Source organism: Brachyhypopomus gauderio, chromosome 12 (genome assembly GCF_052324685.1).
Source record: "Brachyhypopomus gauderio isolate BG-103 chromosome 12, BGAUD_0.2, whole genome shotgun sequence".
Taxonomy (NCBI): domain Eukaryota; kingdom Metazoa; phylum Chordata; class Actinopteri; order Gymnotiformes; family Hypopomidae; genus Brachyhypopomus; species Brachyhypopomus gauderio.
The window spans coordinates 10,807,373-10,834,872 of record NC_135222.1 but is presented as its reverse complement, the minus strand read 5'-3'; the positions used below and the strand labels follow the sequence as shown (position 1 = coordinate 10,834,872).

The following is a 27,500-nucleotide window of genomic DNA, read 5'->3' as shown; positions in this document are numbered from 1 at the left end:
TGCACACTCACAGACCATGCACACACACGCACACGTATGCAAGCGCACACACGCAGACGCATGCAAGCGCACACACGCAGACGCATGCAAGCGCACACACACGCAGACGCATGCACGCACACACACGCAGACGCATGCACGCACACACACACACACACAGACCATGCACACACACACACACAGACCATGCACACACACACACACAGACCATGCACACACACACACACAGACCATGCACACACACACACACAGACCATGCACACACACACACACAGACCATGCACACACACACACACAGACCATGCACACACACACACACAGACCATGCACACACACACACACAGACCATGCACACACACACACACGTATGCACGCGCACACGTATGCACGCGCACACACACAGACGCATGCACACACACACACACGCAGTGGTGGGGCTTACGGCAGTTCTCTTCATCTGTTCCATCCTTGCAGTCTGTGTCTCCATCACAGTACCAGTGCTCTGCTATACAGCTGCCATCAGAGCAGCGGAACTCTTTATCAGAACACTTCCTCATGTCTGTAAACACACACACACACACACACACACACACACACACACACACACAGTGTGGAAATCATTAGAGAGAGAACGTGCCTGGTCCACGGCTGGTCTCTAAGGGTCAATAAGAAGACCACTACACCAGATCCCCAACCAGCAGTCAAAGAGCAATTACTGCCTAATTAACAAAATGCTGCTTGCACTTTTTCTTTCGTGTGTGTTTGTTGAGCCTTAGGGGGTGAAAACACCACAGAAGGCACTGGAGTACAGATGAAGGTGATTTGTACACCTGGACACAGAGAGAGAGAGAGAGAGAGAGAGAGAGAGAGAGAGAGAGAGAGAAGAGAAAGAAAGAGAGAGAGAGAGAGAGAGAGAGAGAGAGAGAGAGAGAGAGAGAGAGAGAGAGAGAGAGAGAGAGAGAGAGCGGACAGATTAAGAATGAGTAGAAAAGAAGGGAGGATGAAGGGATGTGCTGCGGCCTACTTGAGGCTGTTGTGCTCTGGCTCCTGAGGAACAAAAACAGCGGAATCCCACATTTCAAGCACGAACACACACTCCCTCCGCACACACACGGGCGTGTACTCACGTGTGAGTGTGTAGAACGCAACATGGCCCTCCGCACACACACACGGGCGTGTACTCACGTGTGAGTGTGTAGAACGCAACATGGCCCTCGGCACACACACAAGGGCGTGTACTCACGTGTGAGTGTGTAGAACGCAACATGGCCCTCCGCACACACACACGGGCGTGTACGTGCTCACGTGTGAGTGTGTAGAACGCAACATGGCCCTCCGCACACACACACGGGCGTGTACGTGCTCACGTGTGAGTGTGTAGAACGCAACATGGCCCTCCACACACTTGCGTGTACGTGCTCACGTGTGAGTGTGTAGAACGCACCGCACTGTTCATCACTGTTGTCTCCACAGTCGTTGTCCCCATCGCAGTGCCACAGGCTCCGAATGCAGTAGCCGTTCTGGCAGTGGAACTCGTCCTCCTCACACTCCCGTGGAGCTACACACACACACACACAATTTCTTAGTGCCGTTCAGACCCACAATCACATAAAAGTTTGCTCTTCCTCTATTTCTGGCATTTGAATACACACTGACTGGTGAAAAGAAGCAAACAGCTTCGGGCCCAGGAATATTACCTCCGTTCTAATTGGATTTGGTAGCAAAAGTAATGAACTCTCCTCAGATGCTCTCGCCGTCTGGTGAATATACTCACTGCTTTACCTCTGACTGGGTATTAGGCTTGTTATGACGTTTGTTTACCATTCCAAAGGTGTGCGTGTTTTGTGTTTATGACTCGGTCTCTGTCATGACTGTGTAGCACTGAGAAGTGACAGCTACACATGGTTTTGATAGGCAGTTTTTAAAAAATCATGTGAATATCTCTCTCTCAGAATTTGCATGGACAGTTTGACAGGGCATTCCCCCCAGCGCAGGTAGGCATGGAGTGACCCACTGCCTACTTAAGAAATTCCTAAAAGGACACTCACAAGGTGTCCCACCCATATGGCCAACAAGGGGGAGGTTAATTAAGTGTACGAGAATGTGTGTGTGTGTGTGTGTGTGTGTGTGTGTGTGTGTGTACGGCTGCCTAATATCAAGTGACACGCTATCCAGTGTGAGCTGATGGTGGCCATTACCTCTAAAGTCCTCCGGCCCATCGGCCCTCATCAATTACCATCAAAGTGAGTGATGGAAATAAGAGAAGGCGGAGTGCGCGCGCATGTGTGTGTGTGTGTGTGTGTGTGTGTGTGTGTGTGTGTGTGTGTGTGTATGTAGGGTGTGTGAGGGGGGAAGGCCCAGAACTGGACGCTTTTAACTCTTCCATTACATCCATGACCTCCCCAAATCTCTCACTAGCCTCAAGGCCTCCTCTGCCCTAGCGTAGCATAAAATTCAGTAGCTGTTAAAGGCAGTGACCGATGACTAGTTACTGTGCAAACCCACATCCGGGAGTGACCAGGCTGAGCTCTGCACACGTCATAGCATGTGTCCCTAGCCAGCTTTCACACACACACGCACGCACGCACGCGCACGCACGCGCACACGCACACACTTCATAAAATGTCCAGAAGGCCCACAGAAGAAGAGGCAGCCATGTCTGAACTAGCCATGGGTGAGTTATGCATCAGTGCAAGTGCTGCCTGCTCTGAGTGAATAGAGACGGACAAGCAGAATGAGCTTGAATCAGCTCTATATAATCAGACGTGGCCTCCTGGACTCCGCTCAAGATCCTTAGATTGAACCACAAAGTAAGCCAAAGAACGATAAAAGAAGAGAAAGAAAGATAGAGTATTTCATTCAGCATTTCACTCTTGTGTGTGTGCATGTGCATCTGTGTGTGTATGACTTGTCTGGTTCAATGTCACCTTCCCCATTGAGGCATAAAGATCACATACTTCTGCCATGCAAACGTGGTTCCAGCGTGCCACTGAAATACACACTGGCACCATTGCTAGTGCATTTCAGGACAAGCCTCAGTGAGTGATTGTACTGGTGTGTGAACTGACAACGTCTGTCATGTTTGCTTGAATTCTCCACCTCCACTGAAAACACAAGACCTGACAGGAACAAAATAAACCACTGTGAGCGAGCTCCTGTCCAGCACTGGCAAAGCATGGCCTGTCCACGCGGGACGGGCTGAAAGACAGCGGCTCAGGGACGAGAGGGAGGGCCAAGGACACCTGCCTGTTCTGGCACCGCTGTTAAAGAGGCCGGTGTGGCCTCGCTACTCCACTTTGACTACCCCCCCCCCCCCCCCCACCCCACCCACATCTTTTTGTGGTTGTGTCTCTTCACTTTCCTCTGCTCAGAGATGCACCAGAGCATGAAGACCACAACCCCCCTCCCCGTTTTCTTGAAGTAATCACATTAAATAATAACTGCAAGGAAGAGTGAGAGAAATGGCATTAAATAATTAACATGGATGTGTGTATATGTGTGTGTGTGTGTGTGTGTGTGTGTGTGTGTGTGTGTGTGTGTGTGTGATTTACAAGGCATTTGAATGAAATATTCACAAGCTCACAGCAGACAGAACCCCTGTAACATGAGGGACCACTTCAACATCTACACATCAAAACCAGGAAATGTAGGTCACACCCCAGCATCCCGTCTTACTCTTCCTCTCGACATCTCTCTCTTATCAAACACACACCGCAAGCTCGCCATCTCTTCCTCAGCGGAGCTTTTGTGCAGTTGTGACTAATTGATGCTGGGCGGCTGAAACTGAAACACTGCACTGTGTCTAATCCTGAAGGTGCCTCATTTGCATCCCTATCTTTGCTCGTGCGGTGTCCCCCGTGCCGTCCGTGCACTGATTCATTGGGAACTGCTCTTATAAAACAGGGCGTCATCATGAAGACCGGCTGGCGGGAGGCAGTGTGGGCCGTGCAGTTATGCTGAATAATAACAGTAATTAGCAGCTTTTAATTCTTGCTATTGGTAATTGCTGTGATTAAAAGAGATGGTATTTTTTTACAAGGTCTGAAAGCACAGAAAGATCTGAGATTCTCCAGACAGATTGGTCTTGGTGATCCATCAGGCTTCTCAGTCATTTGCCACTGGTGTGGTAATGCTGTTTGGACCTGCTTAATTGTGATAGCGTGTGATGCTTAATTGTGATAGCATCCTACCAACCCCTAGCAAGATGGTAAGAGAGTCTCTAAGACTCTCCGTGATAAGAGAGTCTTATGGTTTAGGTTTGGCGGTTGAGATGCGGTTGCCATCACGCACAGCTCAGTTTAACATTTTGGACTCAGTTTGGCCGGTGATGGGTGTGATGACGTGATGCACCAAACCACTAATCGCCACTGGAGCTCCTTTTAGCCCCACCCACTTCAGTCCCGCAACACACACACTCTGCTTCTGGCAAACGGGGGAAGTGTGTAAACCCAGAGGTCAAAAGGTCCCTCCCTCCAAATTTCCCACAACTCAGGTGTCCGCGTTGACCCCTCTTCCTGGCCGGGGCACCATGCTGGCCCCAGGCTGCCAAATCCTGGCACCTAATCAGCTCTGGTTCAAACGCCAACACCTGAACGCAACAGATGTCAACATCTACCAAACACTGACTGCTTCGATAAAGACCTGAGCTACTGGTTAATGATTAAGAGCCTAATACTGACTAGCCGTGAACAACACGTTTCCTCCCATTAGCACTAAAAGCTCGTTTGGCTAAAGAGTTTCATGCACTATATCTTCAGGACAGGCACAGGACACCGTCCCAGCAGGAAGCCAGAGCCTGCAAACATTAACAACTGGATTCAGGCTATGAAAGCTGGTCCAACAGCTCTTGAGCTCCAACACCTCACCCTGTTGTGCCCTTCACCCTCCTCACCGCACTGCGCACAACACTATGAAGGATGAGACACTCACGGCAGTCCTGCTCGTCCGAGTCGTCCTCACAGTCGTTGTCTCCGTCGCAGACCCACGAGCGGCGGATGCACTTGCCGTTGTCACAGTGGAAGTCGAGGGGGGAGCAAGTAGGCAACACTGGGGAGGAAAACAACAAGGGGAAGGAGACCGTTACCATGGCTGCACTGCGGCTCACATACATGTAACATAGAAAGCGGGTTAACTGTTCAGTATGGTGGTTTTTGCCTGGAAACAATAGTTTGTGTAAGACTACTGAGACACAAGAAAAGTAGAACAGATTTCAAAACTGGAAGAATTTCACAGGAATGAATAATGAGCACAATAAGAGAGAGTCTGGAAAATATAATTAAATTTCGCTGAAACTTTTTGAGAAACCAAGTTACAAGACAAATCTTCCACTTAAAAATACGAGTGCTGCATACATTTCTCTTTAATATAATCTTTTTTGGTCTTCTTCTAACTCGCACGCCCACACGCAGGCACGCATGTTCAAGGATAAAGTGTAATTTCAAACAGAGTTGAAGCAGAGCTCAGAGTAGAAACAGAAGGGGAAAAATGTCTCTGGCCTTCTTCAGTCAGATCTCAGAGTAGCTCCTGCATGACACTGTGGTGTCCACTGTGATTGGATGAAAAATGCATGACATCACTGGGTTGGTAGGAGGGGCTGAATAGGCGGAGCTCTCGCACGACTTGGTGATGAATGCAAAGTGACAGACTGAGTCAGGACTAGAGACCCACTGCCCCACATGGAGCGAGCCGTCGTGCACAGATACAGCACGTGTGCACACACACACACACACACACCCCCACACATACTCATGCATGCCAACACACACCCTCCCACCCACGCATACACCACACACACAAAAGAAGCCCATTGTCTACACTGCCTACAGTGTATTAAAATATTGTTCAGTCCGTTAGAAAGTTGTTGTGAACTTTCATTTTTTGGTTAATACAGAATTTACTCACCAAACCAAAACTATGAAGAGTTCCACCCTGCAGACATTCCACTGCTGCGAGAGCACACGCGCGCGCACGTACACACACTCGCACGCACGCACACGGTGTGTCTACAGTTTTCACGTAACATAAGCATGAAAATTAGAGAATCGACCATCACCTGTTCATAGAGCGATATAACTCTAAATAGGCAAATCTGAACAGCTTGAGCTCCATGGCAACGAAGAGCTACCAGGAGAACCGTACCATCACTTCAGCCACACACGCCTCTGTTGTGCGGGGGTCTGGGACAGAACCAGAAGCCTTTGGACCAACTTCAGTATGGTGTGCTGGACGACAGGATAACAATAATTGTCAGTGTGTGCTGAAATGTGCTCCTCCCACCCCTGTAGCTGCATGAGGGATGTTTCTATCAGAGATCTTGTGCTGTCTGTAATAATGGACTGGCCTGACTATATAATGTGTCAAAATGGGCCAGATTTATAAAAAGTGACAGAAACCATCGCAAAATGTCGACATGATATTTAATTTCTATTCATAAAGTTACCGTAGCTATAATTAGCGTACCGTCAGCACTAAATTCACATGAGCCCTAGGTGAAAGCCAATCAAAATCAACATGTAAATGAGGCTATGCATATTAAAGAACCCTGCCAAGAGACAGTTGACTGATTAACCGTTGTCATGAGACTAGCAGTATGGCAAAAACTGCTAGTTATATAAAAACCTGTAGCGCATCTATAACTTTTCAGCCAGATGGGAACTGCCTGGTGAATTCGTGACTTCAGTACTTCTTCTAAATCATGGCAGAGCAGCAAAAATCTCTCTCTTTCCTCGGTCTCCGTCTTTATGGTTTCTTCCTCTCCATCACCTAAACCTGCATTTCTTATAGCAGAAGTTTGTGGCATTGTGAGATTGTGTGCTTGCAGCTCACTGTTGTCGTGTACTCCCACTGCAGCTAAAGTTTACCATCACGCTCACGCCAAATAGAATGTAAAAAAAATATAACGTAGATGTATTCTTCAGTTAGCTAAACAGGTGTGTGTCCAGGATTGTGATAATGACCTGCATTTACCACCAAACACTGTTAGGGAAATGATTAACCAGTCTTACCGATACTGCTGTTCTATTATGAATCTATAACGTCGTATGCAAATGAACACATAATGTGGTAGCACCATACATCACACAAACTGAGTAAAATGTCTCAGCGATCCACCGGTGTGAACAAATGTGTTACATCACATTAAATCTGGTGGTTTTATGAACTTGGCCCAATGTGCTTTTATGAGCGATGCAGCTATGTCACTAGCCACATAAGAGTAAAAAAACTGGGACATCTCCATATTCGTGTGAACAATCTACAGATGAGGACTTCACTATACCTCTCACACTGCTGGCCTCCCTCTCACTCTGTCCAACAGCTCAGGTTTCCATGCAGAGTTTACAAATCACTGTACGGGGTCAATCACTCACATGGCTAGACAACACCCTCTTCCCCTTTCTTTCTCTCCCTCTCTTCTCCATCTCTCTCCCCATCCCCTGTTCTCCATCTCTCCCCCAGTTCTCCATCTCTCCCCCTCCTTCTCTCTCCTCATATTTCAGCCTGACATGCGTGCCCATCTCTCCATTCTAGCACAAAGAAACCGTATTGAATTTTACATGCATTTCCCATCCCAGCCAGCAGCTGAAACTCTCATCATTCCTGGATGTATGACGTGTGGAGCGTGTGTGGTGCGTTCCGCTGTCTCGCTTCACCTCCGCCTGAGCCACCTCACCCTGAGGGGAACACCAGCGGACGGCAATTAAGGTAATACACAAACAGCCAATGGAGAGTCATTCTTGCAACAAGTGTGTGTGTGTTAAAAACAGGCCATAAAAATGACTAATGGCAGTCTCTTCTCAACTGAGACGCACAGACGTATACACAGACAGATCTGCATGCACACGTGCAGACATGTGCAGACAAACTCTCGCTCTCTCACTCCCTCACACACACACACACACACACACACACACACACACACACACACACACACACACACACAAATGTTTTATAAGGGAAGATGAGGGAGTCTTTACAGCGGCACAGAGCAGTATCGTTAAGAGGCTCCTATTTACTGTGGTGCAGCAGGATCTAGTGCTCATAAAGGGAGCAGTTTATCTGTCGAAACCCCGAAAGAGCTCCACACGACAGCAGCAGCCCGAAAAACCAGATGCCTGTTCTGGCTCATGAGCTTCTTCAGATTAAAAGAACATGAATAGCAGCAAACCGATACGGTGACAGTTCGCCAGACTACCAACCACGGACTAGCAATAACCATCCAATACCAACAGAACAAATCTATATTTTCACACCCTATGGAACCAAAAACTTCCAAAGCCCTGGGTCACTTTGTCAGCCCAGCAAAAGTATTGCTGAAGTCCCCAAACATGCTCCAAGCTCTGGAGAGGTGGGGGGGGGGGGGTGCTGCTATCAGTCCCAGAAGGACTTTGCTATCTACCTGCCCTGCTCCAAATCTCCCCGTCTGTCTGTGATACGGTAATTAGGCTGTACTCAGGCGGGCGCTTTCCTCTGACCCGGTGTCTACCTGCAGGGCTGACACGCCTTCCCCAGAGCTGAAGTGGGAGGAGGAGGAGGAGGGGGGGGAGGATGAAGAGTCTCTAACCGCTCGCCAATGTTGCCCCACACCCCACGCAGCCCGTCATGCACTTGGAGCACATTTTCTAAATGGTCATGAGATGACAGCAACTGAGAGAGTGAGCGAGCAAGAGAGAGAGAATGTGGTGTGTGTGTGTGTGTGTGTGTGTGTGTGTGTGTGTGTGTGTGTGTGGGAGGGGGGCGGGGGGTTAAGAGAGGAGGAGCGAGGGTGTTTTGTTCTTACGGCCTGCTGAGCTGTCAGGTTTGCCCTTCCAGTCCACCTGGGTGCCAGAAGAAAAATGCAAATACCTTCTGTATCTGGGGTTTTGTTTTTTGTTTTTTTTTTTTGTGTTTCCCACTGACTGCTGTTGAGTCTCGCCGTCAGTCTCTAACTTTCACTCACCTAATGAGAGAATTAGGAGGGAGCCACAATGCAGAGATTTGAACAAAGCTCAATAGATGTTGTGCACATTTCTCAAACCTGCTTGGGAACAAAGGGATCTCCACCAAACTGAAGAGGGTTCATGAAGTCAGAACCGGGTGATGCGAGGGTTAGGGGTTAGGGGTTAGGGGTTTAGGGTTTAGGGGTTTAGGGTTTAGGGTTTAGGTTTAAGGCTAGGGTGACGCTTCTCTGCATCTCAAGCTCAGTTTTAGCTGAAAAGTGGCAGTTTGACATTAATTAATGCTATTTAAAGGCACACAAGTCTACAGTTTACAGCTAACGACACTCATGAAAGGTTTTCCTACCACGTTACTCCAAATAGACATACACTTCTTACATGAATAGGAAAACACAAAAAGGTTTGTTCGTTGCCATGGCGACTAACCCAGGGTGCTGAGGGTTTAAGAGAGACACTTGAATAGTTAGCGCTGCAAAGCGGATCAGCTGTGTGTGCAACACACCAGAACACTGATGCTCTAAACCAAAAACACACAACCCCGCCTCTGAACAGCTACACAACAACTACACATCTACACAATCCTGCCTCAGGATATGTACATAACCTAACTGCAGAATATTTAGACAAGTTTGGCCAAGGGCGTCTAGATAAGCCAGCCCAAGGCACCTACAGAATCCTGGATGGGTTCATTTGGACAGCGACCCCTCTGCAGGGTTTGAAGGCGTCAGACACGAGGATCAGGTTATGCCAGTGAGGGGCGAGTTCTTCATCCACACAGTTTTCTGTGAAATAACAGAAAACAAAGCCAGCTTGTCTTCAAAGCCCGTATCAGGAACCCGGGGCCCTCAGACAGGACAAGCTCTTATCGTCATCTGACTGGCTAGCGCGCGCGCGCACACACACACACACACACACACACACACACACACACACACACACACACCCAGCAATACCCACATCTGCTTCAGGGAAACTTCTTTCTTAAAAGTTTCCAAAGCAGTTGGAAATCTGGTTTAAGAGATAAAAGCAAAGCAATTTTCCCCAAGTGTGTCACAAAGAGGAACAAGGTTGACACTGATCTGGTCAACATGGCATGTACTCACGTGCACACACACACACACACACACACACACACACACACACACACACACACACACACACACACGCACGCACGCGCACTCTCAATCACACACACGCACACACACGCACGCATTTGTACGTACAAACACATTACTGAAAATGAAATTGTAAGTGACATTTTAAAAGTTTATCACATCTATCACTGCCCTACCAAAACAAAATTCCTCCATTACTGAATGAAATATCCGTGACATTACAATGTCAGGCATCACATACATCCTTGCAGGAAAGGAGAATGATTTCTGCTCAGTTCCACTCCCACCAGAGAGATTTAAATGATTTTAACCATTTTAATCTACTCCATTTTAATCTACCATGTTAATTTCTTCATTAATTAAAGCTTTGTTGATACAAATGTGAATATTAGGCCTGTGTTGAAAAAATCGATTTTCCGATTCAGAATCGATTCGCATATGATGATCTGATTATCGATTCGTATGTCCAAAGATCGATTTTTTAGTGAACTTTTACCCCCGCCTCGTCACTGAATTCATGCAGGCGTGCTCGGTCTAACTAACTGTAAAACGACTTGGCGTCGGACAGTGCCGGTAACGACGATAGTCAAATCGGAAATCTAAAAACAGAAGGACAGTTTATCCAGTGTCAGTGACTATTTACAGTTAGTCCATGTCACTGACAGTTTACCCAGTGTTTTTACAGTTTAAAAAAAAGTTTAAAATGTTCTTGTAACGTTGGGCGCAAGGCGATGGACGAGACAGAATCCTTTGCACTTTCCAAATCGTTACGTTTATTACATTTACCGACGCGCAGACAGCGCACATAAAACACGTTTACATAGAACATGTGTGACTCAAACAACGACGAGCACAGGACGCTGCGCGCGCGCAAATTAAATAGACAAACCACATTAACCCCATGTGATTGCGAGACGAGCCGCAGGTAAGGACTATCACAAGACGCCGCACCCACGGAGATACACCGACGTAGACGATTAGACGCAGACGACGTAAACACGCCCAAAACAGAGGGGTCGGGGACCGTAACGTGAGAGTTCTGTTCTTATATTCTCACTTTAAAGAAAAATACACGTTTACATTTTATACTTTCAGTTTATTAAATGTGAGCACTTTTAAAATAAAAATGCATTTGGTAGCAACAGCTTTTGGGTGAATTCTTAATTATTTCAATCATAATAATAATGCACTGGTTAGTGTCCCAGTAGGAGCCCACTGTTGCAGATATAGACACCTCAAAGATGTCCTCTGTTTATTGTCCTGGATTACCTTTCTTGAAGGTAGATTTATGATTACCTTCTTCCAGCCATCAGTAACTACCAACTACCAGTAACTATTTGCTGATTAATATCTATATAATACTAGTTTTAACATGTTGCTTCTGTACACAGTCAGGAAACAGCTCAAATACATTTTAAATAACACTAAACCCCGAATTGGATCGAATCGAATCGGATTAAATCGAAAAAAATCGATTCTTAATCTTCAGGATCGGAATCGGATCGATTCTTGGAATTTGAATCAATACCCAGCCCTAGTGAATATTTAGCATGCGAATAAAAGCACAGACGAATTGAACACGAGTTTCTATTCTAATATCAGCCCATACGTACAGCACCACGCTTCCCAGTCTGTTCTCCACCTTCTATTTACTGGGAGAGATAAGGGGTGGAGGCAGGCCGCTGAGCTGGAGGGGAGGCAACGAGCACCACACCTTTCATACGGTGGCTGTGCTCACCGCAAACAACCCCCGCCCCCACCAAACAGCCAACCCCTGGGGTAAATATTGACGCAGAAGGAGGGACGAGGGCGGTGGCTTGGGTTCACGGCGGGCCGCTGCCAAACAAGGGCTCTGGCTACAGCAGCAGGGGCTGCTGGGGATTATGCAAATGAGACAGAGGGAGCAGCAGGAAGGCGAAAGCCCTCAGACGCACGCGCAGGGCGGTGGGAAGGGGGGGGGAGGGGCCAATGACTTGTCTTTCACACACATCCGCAGGACAGAGGATGCATTGGAGGCCAAACGCAGGGAGAAGTCGTTAATCTCTCTCTCTCTGTGCGCTTTAAAGAGCTGCTGTGGCTTCACGCTAGTCTCAGGCATTCCCATGGGCACAGCTCCTCTCTCATTGGTTAGACCCCGGGGGAGCATGGGATTATGGGTAAGCAGTGGGCAATTTTGTACTGAACAGAAACAGCAGGATGGTTCCACCTGCGGGTGCTGTTAAGGGCGGATGTCCTCTCATCCCCCAAAAACCCCACCCACCCACCCCAGCCTCACCGCCTTTTAACTCAGCAGGAGGTTGCACTGTGTATATCAATTGTGTCACATTAAGCCAGCCCATAGCACTCCAGCAAACAACCCCATCCCACTCTCCTTGACCCTCCTTCTCAACACCTCCTCACACGCTCCCAACATCCCTGCCGATTTCATATCCAACACTTCAACTAAGGCTCCCATTCATCCTGTTCACTTTACTCTTTCCTCTAAGCCATCGAATTCAACAACAAGTTCAGGACACAGCAGAGTCCTTCAGAGCTGTGCAGGTTTATCCCACGGTGACCTTGAACCGGGTCTTATCTCCCCGCTGCTCAAAGATGCCCAAGACACCAAATCATGAACCCACCAGCCCCTTGACTCATTAGAAAATGGAGCTGTCATTACTTTGAAGAGGTTGTTTGATTTATACTTTCATTAAGTCTCGTCATCACTCATTAAGTGTGTCCTTGAAAGATGCACAGCCTGCTCCGCTCTGCTACGTCATGAAGTTTAGGACATCTTCCTTCTGGGTTCCTCCCCCCTGTGGAAACTTCCAGACAGCCTGACAGTGTATTTCAAATCAGCCTGTGAGAAGATGTGTCAAATTCCGACTCCCCGGCAGAATCCGACTCCCCTCGTTTGCACACGCATAAAAACGCTACAGATAATATCAGGGAGTTACAGTGACTACAAGTTCACTGAGCACTCTAGTTTTGTCTTAACTGGATATGTAGACATAATACTGCTGTAATACTGTGAAGTCATGTGGTCAGAGGTGATAGCCAGAGTGTTTTTTATTTAAAGTGTGGCTTTGGACATAGATGATGCCGTGCCATTTGCTGTGATAGATAATTAATGTCTAGCTCTTATTTATGCATAGAAACGTGAGTGAGTGTATTGCTGTCCAGCCATGCAGCCAATCCAAACGGCTGTCTCAGCTCCATAGCCTATTAAACACAATTACATTCTGTAGCACAACTGTATGTGTAGAGGTTTACATACAAGCCGGACACATACAAGCACAGAGGACTAATTAACACTCTGACACAAACCCACACGCACCCACAGACTGTAAAACAGTGCCTTTCAAGAAATATGTTCAACACATACAATTGTTCTTAGCTTCTCAAATGGAACTGAAGTTCACCCACCTTTCTAAAAAAGTGTGTGCATGTGTGTTCTTTCTCCCAAAGCATGAATGTTACAATGTTACCCAACAAACAGGTCCAATTGATTACATCCACCTTGTGATGCAGTAGAAATAACTCATTAAATTAGGAAGTCATGTTCTGGAGTATTATTAAAAGCTGGAGTTATTAAAAGCCTTAAAACTGTGAAAGGCCATTTTACGAGGAGTGTCTGGAAAGCAGCTCTGATCTAATGTAATTTAGAGTAATGGAGGTGGAGGCCACTAGACTCGATGCTTTAACCAATATGAAACAACCCTGCTATCTCCATTTCTATCTAGAGTAAAGCAAACACAGCTCTATTCAATAAAGAACAACCCTCTACTAATGCACGCATGCACGTGCATGCACACACACACAGATGCAATATTGCACATGGCCAAGGAAACCAGGGTTAATTGAGTGTGCGTGCGGATGTATGTATGCATGTACGTGTGCGTAAGCCCCTTTCTACCGATCAATACAGATGAGTTGAGGCAGCTAATCTGATAGTCTTAATCAATAACTATTAGTGTGAGCAAAGAAACACCAGGGGAGTAGGAGAGCACAGCAGAGAGAGATGGAGAGAAAGCATCAGTGTGTGTGATGAATACGAACATGTCTGCCTACATCAGTCCAACTTTCCCCATCAGGTTTCTGTGATTGATCAAACTGGACTGAGCTACGTGCATCTAGATCTTACGGCGTGGAAGGTCGCCGTGACGAGGCCCTGCGGACTCCGTGCACCTGCCGCTCCTGCTAAGCCTGTTCCAGGCTGAAAGGTCAGGGTGAAAGGTCAGGGTGCCACATCGGCAGTGTTGGTCTACACACAGCCAATGGGCTCACACTCTCAATCCCCCACTAACTCCTCCCAGACAATGGTGAGGTGTCTCATACAAAAGCCTACATGGACTCCGTATATGCATGGAAGAAATGGGAGTCTTTGAGAGAGACAGAGCAGGCATATGTGTGTGTGTGTGTGTGTGTGTGTGTGAGAGTGAGAGAGAGAGAGAGAGAACATACATGTGCATGTGTGTGTGTGTGTGTGTGTGTGTGTGTGTGTGTGTGTGTGTGTGTGTGTGTGTGTGTGTGTGTCATGCATGTTTGTGTGTATGCATGCGCACATGTATGTGCACTTTTCCACCACTGGCTAAAATACATATTGGTCCTGATGTGTATAATATCCTTACATAGGCTTCACTGAAACTAAGTACACCAAAACACACACACAATTCTACTATTGTGTGTGTTTGTGTTTTTTAACAAGCCATTAAAATCTGGAGGTGACCTACCTTGTCTAGACTACCAAAGTTGCCTTGAAAAGGTAAAGTGTCTTTCACAAAAGCTACAAGTTTATTTTCTTAAAAGACTAGGGGAGGTTAAGGTTATGTTAAAAACATTCTTAATACACATTGATGGTTACATATACAGAACACTTCATAACACTTTCCGTTTGCTCTCTCGATTCTGCCTTTTGGTGGGCAAGATGGCAAGATGAGTCATTTGCAGCAACATAGTAATATGTAGTACTATGATAGAAATTATATTGTGGATAGCGAGCTGTTGGTAAATGGGCAGAAATGCTATTGTAGCCAAAACACCCATGAGACAAGGTTCGCCACACCAGGCACCATTTTTGCCCCCATTTTTCAACTGTGTGGTTTTGATGAAACTTTGTCTATTCTCACGTTAGAAGTCTGTGCTTGGCTGACAGTGGGGGGCTCAGTGTGGCGTCTGCTGCAGTAACTCTGCTTTTCTACTCTCGCTGGTTGTAAAGAGTCTTGAGCTACTGTAACCATCTTGCCTGCTAGGAGCAGTCTGGCCACTCCTCTCATACCTCTCAACAGCAGGGCGTTTCCACAAACGCAGTTGTGTGCAGAAATCCCAGGAGATCTGCAGTTTGTTTTTTTTATACTCATACCAATCCATCTAGCACCATCAGCCAATTCATGCACAGGGTCACTCAGATCATGTTCTTCTACATACTGATGTATGACGTGATCATAACTGAACCTCTTCTTCCGGTCTGCATGACTGTGTACTGAATTGCAGCCACATGATTGGCTGATTCTCCTGAGAAAGCATAGTGTTCCTGTGAGTATACCAAATAAATGACATCAACCTGTGTGTGTGTGTGTGTGTGTGTGTGTGTGGGTGGGTGTGTGCGTGCACGCGTGTGTGTGTGTGTGTGAGCACGTGTGCTTACTGCAGCCATCCTCATCACTGTGGTCTCCACAGTCGTTGTCTCCATCACACTGCCACTGCGCTGGGATGCAAGTACACTCTCCAAATGCACTCACAGCACACGTGAAGTGATTCCTCCCGCATGAGCACTCCGCACTGCCCAGAAGCCCTGCAAACACACACACACACACACACACACACACACACACACACGAGAGGTTAGAGCAACAGAGTCGAAAACACTGCTTTGGTACAACACAACTGGTACAATACACACAATTTTGTGATATGAACCTGTGGCCCATGTCACACGAGGGGCCACAACACGATACGACACGGGAGACTCATAGCAGAACTGGTGCAACTAAAGAGTCTCACCGCAGATTCAGTTTCACTGTGTCCAATAAGAGTAAAAAATCAAGAAGCAGCGATTTTTTTAGCGTGTATGTGTGTGTGTGTGTGTGTGTGTGTGTGTGTGTGTGTGTGTGTGTGTGTGCATGCAACAATGCACAAACATCACACACAAAATGAATGTGTGCAAGGAATACCGAGGCAAATACTAGGAGTTGGACAAATGATGTTCAGTTGATGATGTTTTCCTCCCCTTTCCTTCACCCTCTCGGAGAAGGTTGAGCTGCTCTGAGGAGATATGGAGATACAGATCCAGAAGGGATCTCTGGGGTTACTGGACTCCACCGGGCACCCAAGTTCATCCAACTTGGAGAACACATCGACATTTAAAAACACTCATACTCTGTTCAATCAATGACTCCTCCCCTTCCCATTCAATCCCATCCACTCAGCTAATGACTCCTCCCTCTCCCACCCAGTCCCACCCATTCAATTAATGACTCCACCCCCTCCCACTCACTGCCACCCACTCAGTCATTTTTATTTCATTTCTTTGAATGAATCCTTATCTCATAACAGCCAAAAATAACTTTGACAAAGTATTTAACATGATTCCGAAATACTACATATGGGATATATCTAATAAAAGAAGTGCTCTCTCTCCCTCTCTCTCCTGATTCTACCTCTTTATTTCCATCTTTCCCATCACTCAATTTTGCTCTCTACCACTCTGCTGCTTCTGCTGCAGGTAAATACATCAGTTTAAGCTTTGTAAGAAAAGCCCTGTGTGTGTGTGTGTGTGTGTGTGTGTGTGTGTGTGCTGGGGGGGGGGGGGGGGGGGGGGGGGGGGGGGGGGGGGGGGGACATTAGCCCCAGTTTGTTCACCCTTTCCTACTTTTTATAGAACTTGTGTACACTAGTGAAAGCAGCTGTTAGCAAGAGAATGAGTGCACTCCTGTTCCCTCACACACACACTCACACACACCTTTTGCCAGCTTCAATGAGGGTCTCCCTATCTGAGACACTGAGTAACTTAGCCACATGAAGGGCATTTGTCAGAGCCATCAGGGCAGACAACTGCTTAAAACACCCAAGACCACATGGCCAGGCCTTCAGAGTAAAGGCCCGAGAGGGAGAATTGCCAATATCTGAATTATGCCTGATGTTGTTGTTGTTGTTTACTAATACACAACAACAACGACAACAACAACAACACCAATAATAATAATACCATAAAACTAAATCTGGTAGATTGGCGTGCTAATAACATTCTGTTCTCCTGAAGGCACAAATGGGCAGCTGCAAAAATGCTTTCAGTGTAAGCCACCATGACAACCAGGCTTAAAAAAGAAAAGATAGAGGAGATAGAACTTCACCTGCACTCACCCCTGTGTGCACGCTTGCTGTGTGTGTGTGTGTGTGTGTGTGTGTGTGTGTGTGTGTGTGTGTGTGTGTGTGTGTGCGCGTGCGCTTGCTATGCGTGTGTGTGCATACTTGCTGTGTGTGTGTGTGCGCACGCACGCGTGTGCTTGCTATGCGTGCGTGTGCGCGGGTGCGCTTGCTATGCGTGCGTGTGTGCACGCTTTCTGTGTGTGTGCGTGTGTGCGTGTTCTTGCTATGTGCGTGTGTGCTCGCTTGCTGTGTGGGTGTGTGTGTGTGCGCGCGCATGCAATGTGTGTGTGTGTGTTTTTATCTTGTTCTTATTCCAGATCTCACCCATGCAGCTATTGTTTTTTTTTTTTTTTTTTTTACACAGACACACACACACGTCTGTTTTACATTCTGTGTGCCAAAATCCCTTTATTCTTTTCTCAGTCAAACTGCATCTCCTGCACGCATGGACACACACACACACACCCCAAGCCAACAGGGCATAAAGTTCTAAGCCAACTGCTCACAAGCATGAACACCAAAAAATAAAAAAATAAAAATAAAAAAAAACTACACCAAAACCAAACTTTCCGAAACTGCCACCACCTTGAGACGCTGCCTCCTGACACATTGGTAGGTCATGAATAATAGAACACTACATCAGTTCCACTGTGTACATTGGCGCTGGGACGGGCTCCAGGGTGAGTGGTGTTGAGGCTGCAGGGTGAAGGCCTGGCTCAGTCAGAAGGGTCCACTGGGCTCCAAGACCAGCCCAGAGATCCACGACCACCCTGCTGCATGCGTTACGCCCTCCCTCCGGCCAGAAAAGAATCACAAAAATCCAACCACAGTGGTGGGAACAGCAGGGGCCGATGGCAAAAACCCCAACCACTGCTCAGTCCCCATGCGTAAAAAAAAAAAAAACTCGCAGGTCACGCCGTTCATTCCTTCAGATGTGTTCTTTTTTCTCTCTCGCCAATCTGAGGAGAACCGCAGGCTAAAGCCAACCTGCTGCAAGGGATGCTGGGTAGATGGGAGAGGGGAGAAAGAGGCGCCTCTCAGACCTCAAGAGCTCGGGGTCCCGCGTTGCCATGCTGGGGCACGCGTGCATTTTCACATGCGGGTACGGCAAAGGTTGAGCAGATTGGTTGAGCAGACAGCTGGCTGAGACTGCCATGTGTATCCGTCATTTCATTTCAACACCCTCCCCATTTATACATACGCACACAGGCAACAATCCCCCAGCTACACAAACACCCACCTTTTGCACAGTGGTCATTCGGAAAGGACAGAAGTTAGACCATTAATTACAACCAGACCTCCCAAGTGACTCTGTGGAGGGCCTGTGTGTGTGTGTGTGTGTGTGTGTGTGTGTGTGAGAGAGAGAGAAGCGTGCAAGAAAGATAGGGTCCATTTTTGTTCATTCAAAGCATAGAGTCATGAAGTTTATAAACAAGGTTGCTGACAAGAATGCCTGTGGAAAATGTATACAGCATAACATCGCAGAGCCGGTGGGGAAAAGAAGAAAATGAACACCCCACTTCCCTTATCCCCCTCCACATTTCTCCACCTCTGCTCCATAAAACAAGCTCCAACCACCCGTGCCCAATGACAGCTGCCGCTCCAGAGGATAACAGCGCTATCACAACAGTGGCTGCTGTTGGAGAACTCTGACTACGTTTCACTACTGAAGGAAGCTGACGGACAGGAACACAGTAAGTAACTGAAGAAAAACAAGTTCCATACCACAAAAGTGGCAGAGAAATAAAAATCCCATTAAAAACATTCAAAAGCCCATAAAAATGAGCTAAAGTGCAAATTTACAACCAATTATTTCATTCACGTTCCAAACTGAACATGTCCTGACTGAATGAATGGAAGTAAATCCAATTTGGTAGAAATTATACATTTTTGGGAAAACAAACAAACAAAAACAGAAGCACTACCTTTTTGTGGAAAACTATACTAATAAAGTATACTAATATCACTTTAATTTAACAAACTGAACATTCAGTGTTTTAATAAGGGGAATTCCGCTATTGGCCTTTCACCCTGCGTTGGACATTGGCTAAGATGAACCAGAACTCCACCCACCTGAACACCGGGGCACATCATGCCATGCGCACATGCAAACAGTCATGCAACACGAACAGAATATTGTTATTGCTAACTTTGCCAACTTAGTGTTCTCTCCACCATATGTACACCTCCTACACAAAATAAGGTCAACTCATGGAGTTTCTGACCAAGCTGTCAATCTTTTCATTACTGGTGATTTACACATTTGCTGTGTATTAAATGGTGGAACAGACGTTTTATAACCGACTTTAGTCTTTAAATCTCAATTATCATGTCACATGTTGCTCTACTTGGTATTGTCATTTTCCTATAATTTAGAGGTAACTGATAACTTCTGGTCCATTCTCAAACCTATACGAAACCATGACACCCCTGTCGTTCAGTAAACTCCCACACTGCCAGGCGTTCTCTCCACAGACCTGCTCTCCAAGCTCTTCAAGCTACCAACACTTGCCTTGGCACAAAAAAGTAACTCTTTTAACTCTGAGGGTATGGACGTTTTGGACTGGGACAAGATTAAGTTTCAGTCCTGGCAAAATGGGACTCCTCGTGTATACAGGAAGGAGCGTAGGAAGCTGTAGTGGAGATAAAGTAAAACTTCAGGAGTCATATAAAAGTTTTCAGGACTGCCTAAAATCAACTTTTAGTCAATCAACTTTTAACTAAGTAGCCAGGTCAGAATATTTTACCAACATTCTAAACAAAGTCGTGCATCCCACAACATATGCATGTTCCCACTGTACTAATGTCGTCTGTATTTTTAAAATGGTTTGAGACAGTTTCTTTTCATTGACCGAATAGTAGGGTATTTAACATGAACCCCTCTACCTTTTGATTGGATGGTATTCCATCTTAACTCGACACAATGGGCTCCCTAGGTCCCTGCATACTAAACATTAGAGGTGTATTCAACAAAGGATTTTCATAGTTGAATCGGATTCATCAGATTTTCCCTTTAGTCGACTAATAGTCGAATCGGGTTTTTATTTATTTATTTAGAGCACCTTAAACAGGATCCCGTTCTCATTCAGGACTTTTTCCACTTCAAAGTAAAAACCTAAAACACTCAGATAAATGAATAAACATGGTAGGTTGGCTTTATTCAGCTTTTATTTATTTACTTATTTATTTTTTTATGAAATGTTAGAGAACATTAACAAAAAAAGTCACTGTCAGTGCATAGTGCGCTTATCGAACTGTCAGACAGGCACTGTGCAAAAATATTTTAAATAAAATATGCCTGCCTGAAAATATTTTAAAAATTGCCACACAACAGCAAAAAAATATAAGTAAAGGTTCAAGTAACGGGGTTTTAAAAGCAAACAACAACAAAAAAATGTTTATAGGCCTACTTGCCGAGACGCGCCGCGACGAGTCGAGACGACACGACCGAAACGACAAACAGCTGAACTGTTTTTTTTTTTCGCCTGACGCATTTTAAATGGTATGCCATGTTGCTTGTTGTCGTGCGAAATGAAAGATGACGTTGATGATATAACTTGCATTTTACTTTGTTTGATTCATCTTCATCTTTTTTCAAAATACTTCTGAAGTTTTTTTAGTAGCCATTATAATCTAAGCAGATGCTGACTACCTGTAGCGTGTTCAGCTCCACTCATTTGGATTGTGCAACTGCAGGGTATGATTTATTAATGTGTAGTAAGGAAGATGCCTATTGTTAATGCGCATACATCATTTAAAAATATTTATTAACAGAACTTAGGATGATTTTATTTGACAAAAGGCTATATATAACGAAAACAAAGACATTTCATGTAACAACTAATGCTTAGCAGAATCCTTGGGCACTCCCATGCAGTTAGAATGGTACATTCAACTATGACGTTCATAGTCGACTAGGGGGTATAGTTGATTATAGTCGAATCAGCGACTTTTGCAGGTCACCCCTACTAATAGGGCTGGGTATCGATTCAAATTCCAAGAATCGATCCGATTCTGAAGATTAAGAATCGATTTATTTCGATTTAATCCGATTTAATCAATTCGATCAGATTCGATCCAATTCGGGGTTTAGTGTTATTAAAAATGTATTTGAGCTGTTTCCTGACTATGTACAGAAGCAACATGTTAAAACTAGTATTATATCGATATTAATCAGCAAATAGTTACTGGTAGTTGGTAGTTACTGACGGCTGGACAATAAACAGAGGACATCTTTGAGGTGTCTATATCTGCAACAGTGGACTCCTACTGGGACACTAACCAGTGCATTATTATTATGATTGAAATAATTAAGAATTCACCCAAAAGCTGTTGCTACCAAATGCATTTTTATTTTAAAAGTGCTCACACTTAATAAACTGAAAGTATAAAATGTAAATGTGTATTTTTCTTTAAAGTGCGAATATAATAACAGAACTGTCACGTTACGGTCCCCGACCCCTCCCTGTTGGGCGTGTGTTAACGTTGTCTGCGTATACTCGTCTGAGTATCTCCATGGGTGCGAGTGCGTCTTGTGATAGTCCGTCTCACCTGTGGCTCGTCTTGTCATGTGGGGTTTGTGTGTTCGCGCAGCATCCTGTGCTCGTCGTTGTTTGAGTCTCACATGTTCGTTGTAAACGTGTTTTATGTGCGCTGTCTGCGCTTCGGTAAATGTAATAAACGTAACGATTTGGAAAGTGCAAAGGATTCTGTCTCGTCCATCGCCTTACGCCCAACGTTACAAGAGCATTTTTACCTTTTTTAAACTGTAAAAACACTGGGTAAACTGTCAGTGACATGGACTAACTGTAAATAGTCACCGACACTGGATAAACTGTCCTTCTGCTTTTAGATTGCCGATTTGACTATCGTCGTTACCGTCACCGTCCGACGCCATGTTGTTTTACAGTTAGTTAGACCGAACACGCCTGTGTGAATTCAGTGACGAGGCGGGGGTAAAAGTTCACAAAAAAAAAAAATCGATCTTTGGATGTACGAATCGATTATCAGATCATCTTATGCGAATCGATTCTGAATCGGAAAAACGATTTTTTCAACACAGGCCTACCTACTAAATATCAAACAATAGATTAACAATTTGTTAATATGAACATATTGCATTATCCCTACTTGCTTAAAAAAACCAACAACAAACCAACCTATTGATTCTAAAGAAATTTAGACCTATTACCATTTTTCTACCATTTTTTCTCAAGTTGTACATTCTGGATCTGACTGCAGCTCAACACTCCCATAATTGTTTTAAATGTAGTTAATAATGTAATCAAATATCTTTTTTCACAGTGTAAATCAGTATATATTACCTCCAAAGTAAATACATATGTTTAATAGGAAACTGCACCAGTACATTGGCAGGGAGTTTCTTTGGCACTGAGAAAGTTGCAGAAGGCATGTCAGAGCATATACAATACAATACAGTGCCTTTCTGTTCTATTAAGGTAAAACGTTGCTTTAGTTTATGCTTCATCCTTCAAGATGGTCTGGTGAAATATATAAAGAGGTTTTGCTAACATGTTCCGCTTGCACTGTGATGACAGTAGTTCAGTTGGTTAAATTATGTGGTGTTATAATTCATTAATTATAATTTAAACATGAATTATACTTTGTTACAGAACTGTGTTGAAAACATCATCACAAATACATCTGAGTATATCCCAACCAAAAGTTCTGGATGACAAAGGTTGTCAGAACTCTCCTCAAGGCCCACAACGACCTGACTATATCTTCAGTCTGGAGACGGAGCCTTATGGCACTGTTAGAGTCTACCCGAAGAGAGACATAAGAAAGAAGAGAGCCTAAAGAAGCATACACGAGGAAGATTGAGGACCATGTCAACATCAGCCCATGACAGATATGGCAGGGCATCCAAGACATCACCAATGTTAAAACCACCAACCACATGAGTCAACAGAGATGTCTCTCTGGCAGAGGACCCTAAATATTTCTTCACTTCGCAGGTGGAGGCACCAGAGAGAGAGAGATACACAATACTCACACCAACCCCATCAACTCCATCTTCACAGGGCAGAAAAACTTAGGTGCAAAGAAGCTCAGAGAGGTGAACCCAAGGAAAGGGTTCACAGGTGGTGTGACAGCTAGCGCTTTAAACACCAGTTTGTTTTACACAGTGCTTTTTTGGTACCGATTTTAAAATTGTGTTTAATAGATGCATGCCAGAGCTTTGGCACAGCTAACAACTGTACCATTTGGCTCATTCTGAGGGGGAAATGTGATTTGTACTGTGCCCAGGTTTCACCTAGGCCTGAGGCTGGGAACACTTTGATACTGTCAATCACAAAAAAAATTTTTCCATCAGCTGGAACATGTAATATGGACCCCAGGCACTGTTCTTTGCCTCATATTTCTTTGATTTAACTTTCTTTTGATAACACACGAAGGGCATTTTGATTCTTTTTAGATTAAAGAAAAAAATATATTTTAAATATTTCGTGGTTTATCCTCACAACCATTAATCACTTGAGGATTTCTGCAGGACTCCAATTTGTGTTCTCTTATTCACACACTATTCCAATGGCTCTATTGTCCACATGCAGAATATTTCATACCATAATTATTCAGAGAATAGACAAATGAAACCACCACTAACAAATGACAGCTGCTTAAGGAATAATTTTTTAATTTCACAAATATAAAAAATCTAAATTGGATGTCCAAACGTTTTTCAGGTAGGCTAAACTTAATGAAAAGGGGGAAATAATCAACAAAGTTAGGACCTCCCTCTACAAATCTTCGAACTCAAGCTAAAAACCTTGATTTTACTTTTGATAGTTAACTGAATTTAGAATTAAAAAATTTGCGCAATCTTGCTTCTTCAAACTACAGACATTAGCTATGTTAAAATCCACTCTGTCCTCCAACACTTCCTATCTCCATTGTGTCCATCTTTGACTGCTGCATGTCACTGTCTAATGAGGTTACAGTAACATCCACCTCATCCAAAACTAGTTTACAGTTTCCTCATTTGTAATGTCCTCCATTAGCACAGAGCAGTTAGGTCTCTTAGATCGGAGCACTTACTCATCTGCTCATGGCTGTTCCCACACCTTTGCTCAGTGGACATTCTCCCACTATTATTAAAAAGCTGTTAAAACCTGAAGGAACTTTTACTCTCTGGAATATGAGGCCATTTGATTATGTTTACATTTTGTATGAACGCAAATTTGAATTTGAAATTTTAGTAGCTTTTGGGTTAAATGTATTTATCTTACAGACATGTTTTTCACTCAGAATTGTAATCCTTAAAATGGTAAATGTATACTTCAGTGGATGTAAAGCACTTTTGTCCAGTTACTTTTAAATGTATACAAATGGCCAGGACTTGACTTGAGAAAATGGATATTTAAAGGATTTACACTCATTTCAACACAAAAAGAAATATTTGAGGAATTTGGGGCAAATAGCAACAGACTGAGTTAAGTGGGATTTTTAATATTCTGTCACAATATTTTTGTTCGAGAGAAAAAGTTAACTGCTGAGGTATTGTTGGGGAGACTGTATTAGTCCGGCAACGCTGTGCAGACTAATTATGAATGTTTATTCAAATAATAGAGCATCATCAGGCCCCAACGCCAGCCAGTCTGTGTACGTCTTCTCCAAACCATCTCTCCATTTCCCGCTCCTTCACCACTGCCTGCAAAACCAGCACATCTGGAACCCCTCAGAGCCCTCCATCTCTGCAGTGCATGGTCGCTGCGGTTACTGTTGCTCCCGGTTACAGCAGTTGACAAGCCGTATGCCAATACCTCATCACTGTGTGTGTGCGCACGCGCGTGCCTGTGTGTGGACGTGCACACGCGTGTTGGGCTGTGGATGCAATTCCAGTGGGCTATGGATGCATTTCTATCCCATTAATTACCCATCTGCCCCAGAGATTTTTTATTCATGTCTGTCCAAAGTTAAATCTCGAAGCCTGTTAAACCCTTACCCCACTCTTACAGACTGATAGACACACTCACTTCTCACACCTGTGTCACTCTTTCTGAAAGTGAAGCGAAGTGAGCCAATAGCATCAGCGTAAGAGCAGTGGGTGAAAGGTGGGAAGAGTTGGTAGGCAGGTGGTGCTGCTGCAGAGGAGGGACAAAGAGAAAAGATCTGCTGTCAGAGAAGGTCCCAGCGCCAGAGTCCTGCCACAGGGGGGGTATATCTCCAGGACTGTCATAGATCTCAAGGACTGTCATTTCCCAGTTTAAATAAAAAATAAAACAAAAGGTGAAAATTAAGAGTTTGGTGGCTGTAGCCTTCGCTTATTTAGGTTTGAAGAGCAGAGAGATAGCTGTTCCGTGAGGAGAAGATGCAGGAGAGGGGGTCTCCCCAAATCTCCTGAAGTCGTGCACACTCCCCCAGTGTAGAGGAGTCTTTGTTTCAGGGATATGAACCTTGTCAAAGGGGTTCTGTGGAGAGAAGGCAGCAGCTTGCCACATTGGGCTGTGGTTGAGTGTGGGGAAGATTTTTGTGTGCTGTCTCTTTCTCTCTCTCACACACACACACACACACACACACACACACACTTTCTCTTACTCCCAGTCTGTTTTTCTTTGTGTGAGCAAGTGACCAAGGGAGACCGTGAAGACAGAAAAAGCAGGGTGCTGTTAACCAACCTGTTAATGAGGACATTGTGAGATCTAGAAGTGCTGCTTAACACACGCACATGCCTCCTGCCATGTACAGGAAATTCTAACTGACCTCCTCCCCCCTCATCTCATCCTCCTCCTGTGTGGTTACAGAGAAAGTCATTGTCCAGAACTTTGTTTGAACAGTGGCTGAGTACCACACACACACACACACACACACACACACTCCTCTCCTACCCCCACCACCCCCCAAGAGTGTCCAGAACAGCTGCAGTGTATGAAAAAAACAAATGTTCCAGCAGAGCAACACGTGTGGGTTTCTTTAAACATGGGCAGCTCTCTGTTGGGAGGGGAGCATTCACAGCAGGTTCACTAACTATAGCCTTTCAGAGAAAGACTGAGGTTCGTTGTCCATGAGCAGAATGAGTGTGGGGCAACTTGGGAGCAGGTGTGTGCGTGTCAGGACCAAAATATCCCAGCTATGTAGGAACAGCAATGAATATCAGGAATATCCTATCTTATCAAGAGCAAAAAAAAATTACCTTTAAAAGCGTTTAGGTCTTAAAATAGAATAGGCAAGAATGTCCCTTCTCAGTGATTTAGGTTAGGGCTCGGCAGGCTTCATCCCGACAGGTATAAAAAGAAATGTGCCCGCTGAAGCTTGTGTGAAAGCCTGTGTGGTTGTGTTTTAAATGTGAAAAACTGGGAACAGAAGCTTAGATGGGGTGGGGGTAGTGCTTATCAAATCAAATAAAATGTTTATGTGTTTGTGTGAGTGTGTGTATATGCACATAGGGGGACAGAGCTAAACTGTGTGTGGTGGGGATGTTTAAAAAGGTTAGACATGTCTGCTGATGTGAAGTAGTGTTGAGAGACCTTGGAATCTAGAAAACAGAATCTAGAAACAGAAACTTGGATCATAACAGACACACACAGGCCAACAAAAGGACCTCCAACTATTGAAGGAGCCATAACACCACCATCTCAGTATGGAAACTTGCCACTAAATCCAGCCACTGTAGTTTGAATGTGTATATAAAAAATAGAAAATATCTCAGCTCCGCAAAGCATCAGGTGTCCTTGCCAACGTACACAAAGCGTAGAAGCCAAGTTAGGCAACACGACAAGGTGTTGTCAAGTATTCGGACAAGCCAAGCACCCCTCCAACAAAGTGAAGCAGTTCAGAGCAGCAAGCAGCCAGCTCGTCCAGTCTGAGCATGTGCTCCGCCCATCACTCTGCTGGTGACCACGCCCCCCCAGGCCACACACCCTTGCTGTGTAAAGCAGAGGGCACTATGGGTAAAGTGCTGAGTGGACAGGTCCAATGCCAATCCCCCCTCCATAATCCACAGTGTGTCTGAGGAGCCCTCACTATACTTTGAGTGAGGTCAACTGTACTCACTCACATGCCTGCACACACACACACACACACACACACACACACACACACACACACACACACACACACACACACAGAGATGTGTGTAAGCAGA

General features: G+C 45.2%; 1 protein-coding gene across 6 annotated transcripts in view; it reads right to left on the bottom strand.

The window, feature by feature from the left end:
• Nucleotides 1–27,500, bottom strand: part of lrp4 (low density lipoprotein receptor-related protein 4) — an 83,994-nt gene that overhangs the window by 29,038 nt on the left and 27,456 nt on the right. For all 6 annotated transcript variants that reach the window (XM_077023116.1, XM_077023118.1, XM_077023114.1 and 3 more), the window contains 4 exons: nt 15,675–15,821; nt 4,930–5,046; nt 1,445–1,558; nt 443–559 (listed from right to left, as the gene is read on the bottom strand). In XM_077023116.1, coding sequence (XP_076879231.1) covers nt 443–559; nt 1,445–1,558; nt 4,930–5,046; nt 15,675–15,821 — 495 coding nt within the window. The remainder of the gene's footprint in view (nt 1–442; nt 560–1,444; nt 1,559–4,929; nt 5,047–15,674; nt 15,822–27,500) is intronic.